Below are 15,775 nucleotides of genomic sequence, written 5' to 3' on the forward strand. Positions count from 1 at the left end.
TAGTCGACGCACCGAGAGGGAGATTCGGCACCAAAGAGGTTCTGGTCCAAGCATCCCTGTCGGGGCCGACCGGTGAGCTTCGGCTCCTAGACACCACAGACAGCGCCGAAGGTGTCAGAGCAGAACTCAGCACAGAGACAGCCACAAGGGGAGCTGGAACCGAGGGTTCCACAACAAGTGGTACCGAAATCTACGGCACCGAAGGCCGGACTCAGCTCGGAGGAGAAACTACAACAGGGAGAATAAACTCGGATGGCTCCGGAATTGACTGGGTCGGAGCCAACAACAATTTGGGTAAAGCAGATGACTTCAAGAGTCTAAGCACTACTCTTTCTACATCCTCTCCTGAAAGGCTCTTGGGAGGATCTGGATGACAGGGTAGGCGACCTAGATCTCTGTAAAATGGGAGATCGTAAAGTTGGGGAGACCGGCAAAGGCTCTCTAGACTGGCTCCGATGCAATTTTTCAGTAGTTGGCTACGAAACACTTGGGGCCGACACTGCAGAGTCAACATCAACCACCTCGACTGGCTCAGAGGACAGTGGAGCCGAAGAGGTAGATGCTTTATCCAGTTTTAATGTTTTCTGAGGAGGTTCAGACAAAATAGTCGGTGCCAGAGAATGTCTCTTGGCCGACTTGACCTTCTCTTTTCTTGATGAATGAGAACTGGAAGATGAAGAAGAGCTTGCTAAGTCCTCCTCGAAGGAAGGCTTGAGGAGACCTTTCAGAATTAATTTTTTCTTTCTCTCCTGGAGAACTCTGGAGCTAAAGGAGTGACAGAAAGAACAAGTTTCCTGCAGGTGAATGGCTCCGAGACAATAAACGCAATTACTGTGACCATCTGTAATCAACAATTTTTGGGAGCACTTAAGGCACTTTTTAAAACCCAAAGGTTTATGGTCTTTGGATTCCTTTGACATAACAACAATGAGCTCTACGAAACAGGGAGAAAGGAGGACAAGGTCCTCTAACTTAAACGGGCTTGCCCTATAAGAGATACATGCCAAATACAACGAGGACTAGGTCTTCTAACTTAAACGGGCCTAGCCCCAGCAAACCAACACGCACAAAGAGGAGAAATAACAGAGGACTAGGTCCTCTAACTTAAACGAGCCTAGCCCTGTTGAGCAAACAGTCAAAGTTAAACAGAGGACTAGATCTTCTAACTTAAACGGATGTAGCTACAGAAAAAAGAAAGAAAGATAAGCCAGAAAATACCAGAATCTTAAACAGCAGGCAAACTATTGAAAATAGCAAACACTGCACACAATATATTAATATAAAAAAATGTCAAAAAACAAGGTCCTAACACAAACGCAGACCTACAGTAATATGAACTATATCAGAAACTAGCAAACAGGATACCACACAGAGAGCAACAAAGGCTCAATGGCCAACAAGCTCTCAATACTAAGTAAATACCAAAAAAACACTTCTATAAACTACCTATGGAAAAAACTATCACTAATATTAAATATAACTAGCTATATATGTGAAGAAATATCATTAAAAATACAGTAATAAAGAAAAAGTTTTCAACTTAGCCACGGCTGAACTTGGAGACGTGGCAAACGAGATCTGGAGATTTTACTAGTGCACTATGGGATACCTACCTTGCCACAAGCCAACTAAGAGACTTTGAGCTTTGTAATCGGCCAAGTCGGAGCCGAGGATCGGCTGCGAACCCATATGTAAGAATGAAGGCGAGATAGGACTACAGAACATCTATTGTTCTAAAGGAGCGGAAGGGGGGGGCACATTTGTGATTTGAGTCCCAAATAACTATCAAGAGCTAGGGGTTGGTGAAACGTGTTTCACCTTCTGGGTCTTCTTATGAGGGACATCTACTCTGGAAGTTCTGGCTCGTGAAATTCTATCTAAACAACATAGATCACTCTCCCCTGTGACGTACTTATGTAACCCATTCACAAAAACATGATAATCCCATCTTTCCCTCTTCAGACACTAAACTGGACATCAACTAAGTTTGCTTGGGGATGACCATCCATGGTTCATAGGTTCATATACAACTATACTAGGCTATCCCAGGGCATTTATTAGTTTAGCCAGAGTGTGTGTGGCTCACCACCCCCTTAGGACTGTAAATGTCTTTATTTATGAGAGTTCCATTATGATCCCTCTCCATAGCTTTGCAGACAAGGCCTGGCCTGTTTATGGGGCTGTAATTTCCAGGGCACTGAACCTGTCTGCCATGTCATGTATGTAGTCTGTGGGTTCAGTTTTTTTATCATTTTGACTATAATGAGCATTCTGGGAGTTTTCCACCCAGGTTTTCCATATATATGCAAAAAGGTTATGATTGTCTTTTGTGTCATTAGCGATTTTCTCTCAAAGAAGGGTCTTGATTTTTTGCTTGATCCATTCATCCTCACATCTTGCTCTGTGCTGAAGGAATTTATTAAGGGTTTCAGCAGCGTGGGTTGTGGTTATGTTCTCCATACTGAGAAGGGAGGCTTCGAGGAGGTGCATCTTGTTTCTTAGATGAGCAGTATGAGCAGTATTTTTTCCATTTTTTTTCCATTTTTTTTAGGTTTATCAGTTTTGAGCTTTCCTAAAAAAAAAGGCACTATGGGGGTGGCAAGAGCCTCTTGCCAATATCCGAAGCCCAGGGTGACAGGTGCAGCATGGCTTGTCAAGCATGTCATCCCAGGACAGACATTGATCCTCTTCTTATGAATGACACAGTAATTAAACCAATTATTAAAAAGCTGATCATTTGTCTCTGTATCTTTGAGAACTATGTTGCATGTCTGTCTTATTTTGAGTGGCAGTTTGCTTTGGTGTCTTACTTTGGAGGCCTTTGTTTGTAGTTTTTTTTATTTTTATCAGTGCCTCAGTGGTCTTTGTGTGTTTATGTGTTTGTTTTGGAAGGAGGGTTGTCTGTGTACATGAGGCAATTGTAACATTGCCTCAAGATGCCCAGGTTTACCAGCTGAACAGGAGGGGCGCTAGGAACTGACCCCCCGACATGCTGTGATAAAGTTGTAACTAACTGAGTCAGAAGGGATAGGGGAATATGTAAATGTGGGGATTCTAGGGCTAATGTAAGTACTTTTGTTGGCTGTATAAGAGTTACCTATATAAAAATGCTTTAGGAGCAAGTGCTGAGCCTTTGAGATGGAGGAAGAATCCTGTGTGCTGGTCTGGTAGGATAAGTTAGGATCCATAGGCATGACAGCTTTCAAGGGGCACTGTAAGAGGCTCCTAGATGAACATGGATATTGTACACAGGTTGCCAGAACAAGCACCCTTGGACACACTAGGACCAATGGACGCCTAAGCCACATCTCCTTTACTTTTCTGTGCTTCTCTTTAATTGCCCTTTTCTTAGGGAGAATGATGGAGGCACTGGATAACCCTTATGATGCCACTATGGACTAGGTAACAACCTTGTATCTCCACTTATTTAAGCAGTGTTGCAGGGAACACATTCTACTTTGAACTGTCTTGAGTGTGAAGCCCTGGCGTGGGCACGCCCAAAAAAGAAAACACAACAGTTAAGGTAATCCTTGTGAAGATAAACACAACAGCTGTGGTAATCCTTGTGAAGAATTTGTTTGCCACAGATTCACCTTACTCTTTTAGCCACAACATTTGGCCAGTGTCAAAAAAGATTCAAACTGCATCATTACAGCCAATACAACTCTACTAGTAGTAAAGTAAAAAAGTAATACTTCCAAATAAGGAAACTGGCTCCTAAGTTCTAATGCAGGTAGAACCACACCGGAAAGATTCACACACACACACACACACACACACACACACACACACACACAGACAGACACACACAGACAGACACACACACACACACACACACACACACACAGACACACACACACACACACACACACACACACACCAATTTGTCATGAGAAATCTCTAATACAGAATCAGCATATCTCCACTTTATCCTAGAATGGTATGACATCCCATGAGGTGGGCATCTGCTATGCAAAGGGGAAGGGTTCCGAGTTCAAGAAGTCAGTTTGGATGCCAGAAGATTCTGTTTCAGAAACCTCAGTAGTTAGCACTACAACAGTGATCTAAGTAAAGATGATTCTCCAGAAAAGAAACCAACATGAGTTAATGGTCAGACAGATCTGTCAGGCAAACCTGTTCCAGTTTTTGTGACTGGATTACATAAATACCTCACAGGGGAGTACCAGAAAAAATATGCTACCTGGATCTCCACAGAGCTTTCTACTTGGTACTGCCTAAGCAGCTGTTAGCAAAATTTAAAGGGCTGAATTAAAATGGAAACTGAGGGAACAGACAGCTGCATGGCTGAACATAATACAGAGGGTTGTTAACTGCAGGACAACATCAGGAATAAGCAAATTTAACAGTGTGTGCTTTTCCACACATCTGACAGAAAAGAGAACAGGATTAAACTCTTCAGTGAAGGAACAAAGTTAGGTGCAGAAATGAAGAATGGGAGAGTCTAAAGAGTTAGAAAAGCTGCCCACCTAGACAGAAAGGTGATAGTTGAGATACAGTGCAGACAGATGTAAATTAATGGATTTGAATGACAGCAACTCTTGTAGAATATCAGCTTGGGAAAAAGGATCTTTGAATTTCCGCATATATTGACTGATGACTGGCAGCACAGTGAGAAGGCCATAACATCAAAAACACAAAGCAAAGAATATCCACAGGAGGACAGACTACAATTGCAATGTAGTAACATTACCATTCTATAGGATCATGGCAAGACGCACCTTGAGTACTGTGTACAAATCTTAGGGTTACACAAGGAGAGGAACATCCAGCTGCTAAGACAAGAGCAGAAGGAAGCAACCAGAAGCAAGAGTGGAATGGAGAGGAAATAAGACCAGAGAGTACAGGACCTTAAGCTCTTCTCACTAAAAGCTAGGAGACACATGGGACGCATGATATGGCTGCAAAAAAACATGTCAGAAAGACATGAAAGGGTCATACTGAACAGAAAAGCTGCTTTCTAGACATATAAAAGTACTTATTACTGGAGAGGGCTATGGACTCATGAAATGGACAACTAACATAGGTGGTGGACAGACGGTCCATGAAGGCATTCAAGAAACCAAAAGACTAGTGCAGAAGTCAAAAGGTTGATGGTAGGCAGAATAATACAAGCATGTAAAATGCAGAATAGTCACGCTTACTGTTATTTTCTGTCATTAACTGGAAGCAATACAATGTACATATCTGATGGTGTTAGCAAAAGCAAAAGTTTCTAATCTAGTCCAAGCTGATGCCCTCCTTTGAAGGAAGTCTGATGAAAAACATGTTTCAATTTCGTTAAAGCCAAAGCAGAGGCTCAGACTCCAGGAAATTAACTGGTTTGTGGAAGCAGACACAAAATAAGTGGATACAAACTTTGGGATTTACTTACAGAAACCACACTTTGTCCTACTTAAATATTCTATCTCTGTAAATCAAAATGATAAAGGAAAATAAGTATAAAAAAATGGAAAGTTAGCTGTAGGCAGGCAGACAATGGGAAAAAATAAAGGCTGCATACACCTGGGTAACACTAATGTGCAGCCTTAGACAACTAAGTTTGAAAGATTCCAGGTGATTTTGTGGCACAAAAAAAAAAGAAGTTATGTACTCACCATAACGTTCCATGCTTGTAGTCCATCTCGCCCTTCATTCTTACACATAGGTTCGGAGCCAATTCTCGGCTCAGACTTGGCCTATTACAAAGCTCAAAGTCTTTTAGTTAGCTCGTGGCTAGGTAGGTATCCCATGGTGCACCAGTATAATACCCAGATCTTGTCTGCTACTAAACTATAGAAGGACAGAACAAAGCTAACCAGAAAGAACAACAATAATGAAAGGTCTCCACCTGTTATGGAAAATTTATCCTGTCTCCAGATCCTTCCAGGATGGGGGTAGGAGGGTGGGTTCGAAAGAATGAAGGGCGAGATGGACTACAAACATGGAACGTTATGGTAAGTACATAACTTCTTTATGTTCTGTAGTCCTATCTCGCCTTCATTCTTACACATGGGACAGTGTCCCTAGCACCTTATTCTTGGGTGGCTCACGGAAAAATACTCCTGAGTACCGTGGAACCAAAGGAGGCACTAACCCTAGAGGTCAAATCCAATTTGTAATGAGTAATAAAGGTGTGAGGGGTAGCCCAGGTTGCTGTTGCACAAATATTATCAATTGGAACCCTGGCTTAGAAGGCTGAAGAAGTAGACTGGGATCATGTAGAATGAGCCTTAATCTTGAATGGTAAAGGCTTTCTATCGGAAGAATAAATTAAAGAGATACAACTCGAAATCCAATTCGAAAGGGTCACTTTGGAAACTGGGAGACCTAATTTGGAGTCTGAGAAGGATACAAACAATTGGTTTGACTTCCTGAATTCCTTAGCCCTGTGTAGATAGAACTGTAATTGTCTGTGAACATCCAACCGATGAAATCTGTATTCTGCTGCATTGCAATGATTAGGAAAGAACACCAGGCAGCTCTACAGTTTGGTTCAAGTTATTAAGAGAGCACACTTTAGGGACAAAAGATGGATTTGTGCAAAGAGATACTCTATCTTTGTGGAAAATCAAATAATGGGGCTTGACAGACAGTGCTTGTAACTCTGATACTTGTCTAGCAGATGTAATGGCCACCAGAAACAAGGTCTTCCAAGACAGAAACTTCAATGAACACGAATGAGCAGGTTCAATGGGTGGAGACATTAATTTGGAGAGGATGAAGTTTAGATCCCAGGAAGCTACCGGTTCCTGAAAAGGAGGTCTCAGCAAAGTAGCACCTTTAAGGAAAGCTTTACACAATCTGTGTGACATCAGATTAGACTCATGTTGACCCAAATGAAAATTTGATATTACTGCCAACTGAACTTTAATTGTTGCAGCAGCAAAACCCTGGTGAAAAAGTTCAGACAAAAATTCTAAAAACCACTGGAATGGATGGGGTGTAAGGATCAACGTTCCTTTCTTCAGCCCAGATAGAAAACCTTCTCCATTTGCTAGTGTATACCTTCCTAGTGGTGGGTTTATGAGAAGATGCGAGAACGTGGATCACAGCAGGTGAAAAATCATGTAGCCTTACAAGGGATGGAACTGAAGCAGCCATGCTGTCAAATTGAGGGTGTGGAGGCTGGGGTGAAGACAGCCTGACTTGTGCGTCAAGAGATCTGGCACTGGGTCCAAAGTCCATTGATTGTCTAGTAGATGAGGCCTGAGAAAGGGGAACCAAATCTGATGAGGCCAGTAAGGAGTGATGAGAATCAATTTGCTTCACAACAGTTTCGCTTTCTGAATCACCTTGGATGTGAGTGGAAAGGGGGGAAAGGTATAAAGGAGACCCAGGGGCCAATCATGAACAAGTGTGTCTCTCAGTGACTCCCACGGAGGGGGGGGATAAGAGAAAAGTAGCTGCTGCATTTGGAGTCGATCGGGCTGGCAAAAAGATCGCAGCAAGGCTGTCCCCATTTGCAGAAGATCTGTTCCACTATTTCATGCTTCAGAGACCACTCGTGAGGCATCAAGATTGCCCGGCTGAGTTTGTCGGCTATCACGTTGGTTGTCCCTGGGATGTGCGTTGCCACTAGAAAGCGCTGGGAAGATATAGCCCATTTCCAAACACGAATAGCCTCCCAACAAAGGGGGTAAGATCTTGTTCCGCCTTGTATGTTGAGATACCAAACCACCGACATGTTGTCTGATTGGATTGCTATCGTCCCAAGATGAAGAAGGTCGTGAAGTGCTTGCAATGCCAGAAGCACCACCCTCATCTCTAGGACACTGATATGCAGGTGAGCCTCGTGATCTTGCCACGTGTGGCTTGGACAGTCTTGCCTAGATAATGCCCCTCCCACCCTGTGAAGCATCCATGGTCACAGTAGCAACGAGTTGGCGAGGAAGGAATGGAGTGCCTGTCATTAGTTGGTTGGGTTGAATCCACCAACGGAGGTCCTTCATACAAGACTCGGTTAAGATGATGTGGTGGGATAGAGGCAGTTGTTGAAAAGACCACTGGGATGATGGAAGCCACTGAAGAATTTGCATATTTAGTCTGGCAAGAGGGACTAGCATTATGGTGGAGGCCATGGTCCCTAAGAGTTTCAGCACTGTCTTTGCCTTGACTTTTCAGAAGGGAAGTAAACGAAGAACTTGTATGAGGTTCTGTGCTCTTTCTGCAGGAAGACAAGATAACATGACGACTGTGTCTAATTCTGCAGCTATATAAGTCACAAACTGAGAGGGCGATAAGGCAGACTTTTCCCAGTTTATAGTAATCCCTAACTGGGCACAAAGTTGGATAGTGGAATCTCTGGTTTGAAGGAGTAGATGCCTCGTGGAGGTGGTCAGGAGCATGTCGCCCAGGTACGGAAACACTTGGAATCCTAGAACTCCCAGGTGAGCCATCACTACTGCCATACATTTGGTGAACACCCTGGAGGTTGTGGTGAGACCAAAGGGCAAAGCATGAAACCGGTAGTGACTGGCTCCCAGCCGGAAGCGTAGGTGACTCATCAACGCTCTGTCCATTTTTATATGGTAGTATACATCGTGGAGGTCTATCGAGAACATCCAAGTGCCTTTCCCTAAAAGAGGAAGTATAGACTGCAGTGTCACCATCCGGAACTTGCACTTCTTTATGGATTTGTTTAATTTGCTGAGGTCCAAGATGGGCCTCCAGTCCCCTGTACGTTTTGGCACTAAAAGAATCTTGAGTAAGTTCCGAATCCTACCTGGTCTGCAGGGATGGTTTGGATGACTCTGTCTGCAAGCAACTTGTTTACTTCTACAGTTGTTTGATCCCTGTGATTGGGTGGAACATCCAGGATCCTCTTGGGAACATGAGGTGGAAGAGAAAAGGGTATGGAATAACCTCTGGAAATAATTCTTTATACCCATGTGTCTCTGGTGATGCTTAGTCAGGCTTCTGGATACAAAGAAATGCGACCCTCGACTGGCTCCAGAGAAGCACAGCTGAGCCTCACATCAGGAGCGCTGGTAGGGATGGCCTCGAAACGAATCACGGCCTCCCTGGTTTTGCGGTCCGCCTCTGCCTCTAGGGCGACGTCTACCATTTGCTTCTTCTCCTCTGCCTCATAAGGAGGAGTCACCCTGTGCATCCAGGAAAAACCTCTGGGACTTCTTGAACCACATCTTACCACCTCTGTGGTCCAAGTGTCCCTCTCGGGGACAACTTGGGAACTTCGGCTCCTAGACACCACAGACGGCACCGAAGGTGTCGGAGCGGAACTCGGCTCCGAGACAGCCTCAGGGTGAGCTGGAACAGAGGGTTCCACAACCAGTGGTACTCAACACTCTGGCTCCGAAAGCCCAGCGTGACTCGGAGGAGGAACCACAACAGGGGGAATGGACTCAGGTGACTCCGGGACTGAGTGGGTCGGAGCCAACAGCATTTTTGGCAAGACAGACAACTTAGGGGGTCTCAGCACTACTCTCTCCACATCTTCCTCTGACAGGCTCCTGGAAGATCTGGAAGACAGTGTGGGAGATCTGGACCTCTCCAAGATAGGGAACTTTAAAGTTGGAGAGACCGGCAAGGGATCTCTGGACCGGCTCCGATGTTTGCTATCAGCAGTCGGCTCCGTAATGCATGGGGCCGAAACTGGAGTCACAGTATTAACAACTTCGATCGGCTCCAAGATCAGTGGAGCCGAGGAGGTAGAATTCTTGTCTGGTTTAGAAAGTTTAGGAGGCGGTTCCGAAGCACCGGATGGCACCGGGGAATGCCTCTTGGTAGGTTTAGCCTTGTCTTTTTTGGATGCATGAGATTTAGAGGAAGAAGACGAACTGGCCAAGTCTTCCTCAAATGAGGGCTTGAGGAGACCTTTCACAATTAGTTTGTTCTTCCGCTCCTGTAAAACTCTCGAGCTGAAGGAATGGCAAAACAAACAGGTTTCCTGCAGATGGATGGCTTCGAGGCAATACACACAATTACTATGGCTATCAGTAATTGACATTTTCTGAGAGCATTTTACACATTTTTTAAACCCCGAGGGTTTATGATCTTTTGTCTCTTTAGACATGCTAACAGGAGAAGCAGCAAAAAAGGCACAACACAAACACAACCAGGACTAGGTCCTCTAACTTAAATGGGCCTAGCCCTTATCACACTAACACTCACACACCACGAGGACTAGGTCCTCTAACTTAAACGGGACTAGCCCTGGGAAGAGAAAAAGACAAAGAACTAGGTCTTCTAGCAAACGGACTTAGATAAGAGAAATACTTAAGGTTAGAAACTACTAACTAGACTGCGCACACACACAAAGTATGAACATGAAATTGTCCAACTGTCTCAGAGAAATCTATACTCAAACTCTATGTCGTAGAACAAAAAAGGTTCGGAAATATCAACAGACCCTTGCCAAGTGAATCGATAAATACCAAGATAATATCTAAGAGGAAATAGCCTAATACTAACTCTCTAATACTAATAAATACTGCACGTGAAAAAAAGGAAAATTGAGTGCAAATGCGCACCTTAACAGTAAACACTAAATATTTCAGTTATAACTATTTAAATTCCAAACTCTCTACGCTAATTAACAGCAAATACCAAAAAAGAGCAAAAGCGCCCATAAAATAGAACAAAACTGGCACACAGGATAGCAACAAGAACAACAAGGCCAACAGCCAACCAGTTCTCAACAATAAGTATCTAAAGTGAGGAAAGAAACACTTCAGCAAGTCTTAAACTACATGAAGGACTAATAAACACTATCCAGAGCCATACAAATTGAAAAATTAAGCTGTAATACAGTACAGAAAGCAAAAAGTGTTAAACTTAGCCACGGCTAAGAAGAAGCATATCTGAACTTGTCGACGTAGCAAATGAGATCTGAGGATTATACTGGTGCACCATGGGATACCTACCTAGCTACAAGCCAACTAGAAGACTTTGAGCTTTGTAATAAGCCAAGTTGGAGCCGAGGATCAGCTCCAAACCCATGTGTAAGAATGAAGGAGATATAGGACTACAGAACATCCCAATTTTACAATTGCTACCTCTTGCTGGAAACAATACACCCTTCACAACTGATGAACAGCATGTTACTTACGGCTACAGCATCTTCTTTGGTCTCAGCTTTGACATCTTTGTTCTGTTCCTGTGTTTTAGGGGAAGTCTTGGCAGCAAACATTGCCAAAATTCCTTTTGGCTGCTGTGTCACCTGCTTAGTAGATGGTGGAGTATATCCATTAACTGTGGCTGCGCATGCAGCACTTGCTTCATTTGCAGTCTTTGCAGTAGTCTTTGTCTGCTTCTTCAATTGTGAGACTTCATCCAAGGTTCTAGGGACAGCTTTACAACATCGAATAGCACTGAATCTATAGAGGATAAAAGACATTGCTTTTATTTCCTGTTGTCAGCACATGAAAAAAATTCTTATCTCCTGATTTACACAACTTCCATAGCTATGCTTTCACACATACTATCTTCCCACTTCACCCACATTCTTTGTTGGTTTCTACTATTATTATAGTATTATACTACAATTATTTAAGGCCGTATTTAACTGTATAAGCCCATTAGGCACAAGTGCCTCTTTTACAGAGATAATTCAGGTGCATCATCTGGTTACAATACTTGCTAAGAGATGCACAATTTCAGTATTTTCAATTCACAAGTAGAAAATGAATATACACACACACACACACACACACACACACACACACACACACACACACACACATACACACACACACACACAAATATACGTGTGTGTAAATATATATATCCATAGGTTGCCTTCAAAGGATCAAAATTTCAGAAAAATTGAATCACTGGTCGAAGTTTTGAAATATCGAACCTTGTGAATGGAGATTGCCGTACAGTGCGGAACATGAACTTTGGCATCCTCCTCACTGTAGTGTGATCTCGGAGTTGGTATACTTAAGTAGCAGGGGGTGTGGGGGATGCAGGGGGGCTTGTCCCCCTGCAAAAATGTGAAATGAGAGGTTTTCACGTTTTAGATTTATTTTTTGCAAGGTTTGATATTTCAGAACTTCGATCCTATGGTCTTCGATGATCAGAGGATCGATGTTCTGAAATTCTGGTCATTTGAAGTAGACCCATATTTTATATATATATATATATATATATATATATATATATATATATATATATATATATATATATATATATATATATATATATATATATATATATATATATATATATATATATATATATATATATATATATATATATATACATATATATATATATTTATATATATATATATATATATACATATATATACATATATATATATATATACACACACATATATATATATATATGCACACTAAATGCCATTTTACCTTTCATGATCACTGCAGGCTCCTGATTTCAAAAGAAGTGTTACACACAGACTATACACCAAGACAGTTTAAGCAGACAAGTGCACTAAAGCAGGAGCAACCTGATTTTCAAAAAAAAAATAAAAATCTGCATGCAAGGCCTCCAGAGAATCAAATGTTCTAAACTCAACAAGGTACATAATTTTTTCTATATATATATCTATGCATTTCTCTTCTTAATCAGAAAATGGTTCAACCTTTCACAGCCACAACTGGGACAAAATGCACTCCAATGACAAAATAACAAATTTACAACATATTAACAGTACAGCATGACTGCATATTTACAAAAGAAAGTAACATTCAAGTATTACACGATATAACATTTTCCGCTTTTATGATCTAAGAAACAGAAGTTCAGGAATTTATGCCCAACAAACCTGTCCATAAAAAGGTGACTGACTTCTATATGAATTATATGGTATATCGACTTTATACAAGTTATATGGTCTCACCTGGAATAATAAAGGGCATACAGTTAAATGAAGTGCCAGTAAGGCATGATGGTCATTAAAACAATTTTTTTTGGTCACTTAATACTTCATGTTTTAATGACCATCATGCTTTATGGACATAATTTAATATTACATAATTTAACAGTCTTGGAAGCAGGGATCGCTACAATACACTAATGTTTAAACACTACTGTTTCATGCAGTTGTTTATATTACAAATGTTTCAAAATGACTGCTATCAAAATATGAACTACTAAATAAAAACATTTACTTTTTTTGTTTTTAATGAGTGTTGCACCTTACTTTTATGCACTGGTCAAAGAATTTTAATGGCTTTTTTTAATCTCAGACTTGCCTCCAGTTATCCATAAGTGCAAAGTAATTAATTATGTGCAGTTATCAAGAAGAAAATATAAGGTGCTTATGGGTGAGGCAAAAGGGATTAGGCCATAACAAGAACACTCTATTGTTGAGCAGGCTTTGAGTGATGGAAAAAAGATGAGTTCATGGAGTAGATTCACAAAGATCATTTAAATGAGATTTCCCAAAGAGACATACATTTGGAATGTTTACGATATCACTGAGTTTGAAACAGCATAATGGAGAGTAAAAAACAGGAGGGTCTGCCTACAGTGACTGATCTAGCTTGAAGTGTTTTAAAAGGTAATAATGAGTAATAATAAAGGTATGAGCCGGAGTGGAGAGTCTAAATACACAAAGTAATACAGTTAATGCAAACGAATAAAAAGGACCTTTCAGTGATTGAGTAGCATGAGAATGCAGGCCTCAAAGGTAAATCCTGGTACCTGAAAGCAATTTAACATTGAGAATGTGATATTCAACAGGAAACTTTCAGAGAATTAATGGAAGACCTGGCAATAGACTTGAGGTACCAATGACGCTTTCTGATATGTAACCTTGCCAGAGGCAGCATGGGATTGGTGGAGACCATAAATCCAAGAACCCTGAAAACCTCCCTGGCTATGACTGAATCCAGAGGAAGAATAGACTGGAAAAGAGCAATAAAGACAGGGTCTTGGAGGCAAGCAGAGATGCCAGCATGGGGGTGGTCTGGATCCTGCAACCAAGGAAAACATGATCCTGAGAAGGAGTCAAGACTGATTTTTGAAAGTTTATGGTGAATCCCAGACTCTGCAGTAGGGAAACAGTAAACTGGAGATTCTGAAACAGAGCCTCAGGGGATGAAGCTTGAATGAGCAGACCATCCAGACAAAGGAAAGATCTGAACCCCTCTCATCCTGCAAAAAGCAATTACAGCAGTGAAGCATTTGTTGAATACTCTTGCGGCAGTATAGAGGGCAAAGCAGAGAACTGAAAATGCAATAAAGAAATGCAAACATTTTATGAAGGGGTGGATGGGGACATGAAGGTAGGCATCCCTGAGATCCAGAGAGACCAGAAAGCCTGGGGAAGTAGAACAGGAAATAAAGTTTGAAGAAACAAAAGCCAAAAGGAGGGGACCTTGAGAAAGGTGTTGAACTGAGAAAGGTCCAGAGTTGGTCTCCAGGTGACCTCCTTCCTGGCAGCTAAAAATATTCTGGAATAAAAAAACCTGCCTTCCTGGGCAAGGGGCACAACCTGAATGGTACCCTGGGATAAGACAGAATAGAGCACCTCTGGGAAGAGAAAAATCTATTCTCGAGGAGGTTGAAGGATGCCCAGAAAGGGAGGAAGAGATTTCCAAACCATGAAATACACCTGGCAGAACCCAATAATTTGTTGTGGTCCTTAACCGATTTGGAAGTGATAGGAAAGACAAAGGGACAAGGGAACCTAGCCCAGGGGAAAGAGTAAACAAATGGTCAGACAGAACTTGGCTTGTCCTGTAATGGAGGTTTCTGGTTAATAGGGATCTGTGAAGATTTAGCAGGAGGTACACATCTAGAATCTTCTTACACTTATGCAGAAGGGTGAGACTATCTGTGAACAAAAACAAATTTGGAAGGGTAATTCCTCTGAAAGTTTGTAATATGAGAAACAAAAATATATTTTAACTCCTGCAAGACTTCACCCTTATCCTGGAGAGATTAAAAAATGTTCAGCAGCAAGAGTACTAATAACATTTTAATTTGGCCTTAATGTCATCAGGCAAACCCTGAAGATGAAGCCAAGAGAAACACCTCATAACAGAACCAAATGCAGCAGCCCTGGAAGAAGTATAAACTACATCATACCTGCATTTAGTAGAGTGGCAAGTAACTTGAGAGACAGAATCCAACAAGGAAAGGGCAGAAGACTTTCCCTTAGAATCAGGAAGGTCATATATCACCTGAGAAATTTAAGAAAGGAGGGTTAAAACATACCTGGTCATTTGAGTCTGGTAATTAATAGCTCAAAAAGACAGGTTGGCAACAGTATAGACCTTCTGCACAGCCTCTCTGCAGCCCTACTATCCTTATCTGAAGGAAGCAACCTGGTAGAGTGCAACAGCTTGGAAGGTTTGTCAGAGGAAATAGACACCATAGAGCAGTAGAAGGGCATGTATACAAAACTTACAATCATCAGGCACCTTGTAAAATCTGCCAGGCTTTTTAGGAGCTGGCTGAGAAATAGCAGCAACAGAAGCTACTGATAAGGTATCCAGGAAGGCAGCCAAAACTGGAGTACGAGCAGAAGGCTTGGAAGACTCCATCAGGAAGAGCTCATAATACCTCTTCTGGATATCAGAAACCTGAGAACAATCCCACTACAAGAATTCCATCATATGGGAAATTGCATCCCCAAAGTAGAGCTCCACTAAAGGAGAATCTGGACTATTCTTCTTCTGAACCATAGTCCAAAGGGGAAGGGATGTGAGAAGAGTAGGCTGACGACTCTTCCCCAGAATCCTGATCCTCATCAGGGGAATCCTGCTCCTAGGTCTCTTAGGAAGAGTGGAAGATCAGGGAGAAGCAGGCACACAACCCCCTTGAGGGGACTTTACAGCTA

At 42.0% G+C, this 15,775-nt stretch overlaps 1 protein-coding gene across 1 annotated transcript in view; it reads right to left on the reverse strand.

Annotated features, from left to right (window-relative positions):
• Positions 1-15,775, reverse strand: part of POLD3 (DNA polymerase delta 3, accessory subunit) — a 713,420-nt gene that overhangs the window by 481,986 nt on the left and 215,659 nt on the right. Inside the window, exon 6 of the mRNA XM_044072678.1 lies at positions 11,069-11,336. Coding sequence (XP_043928613.1) covers positions 11,069-11,336 — 268 coding nt within the window. The remainder of the gene's footprint in view (positions 1-11,068; positions 11,337-15,775) is intronic.

Source organism: Protopterus annectens, chromosome 5.part0 (genome assembly GCF_019279795.1).
Source record: "Protopterus annectens isolate FY-2018-M chromosome 5.part0, PAN1.0, whole genome shotgun sequence".
NCBI lineage: Eukaryota > Metazoa > Chordata > Ceratodontiformes > Protopteridae > Protopterus > Protopterus annectens.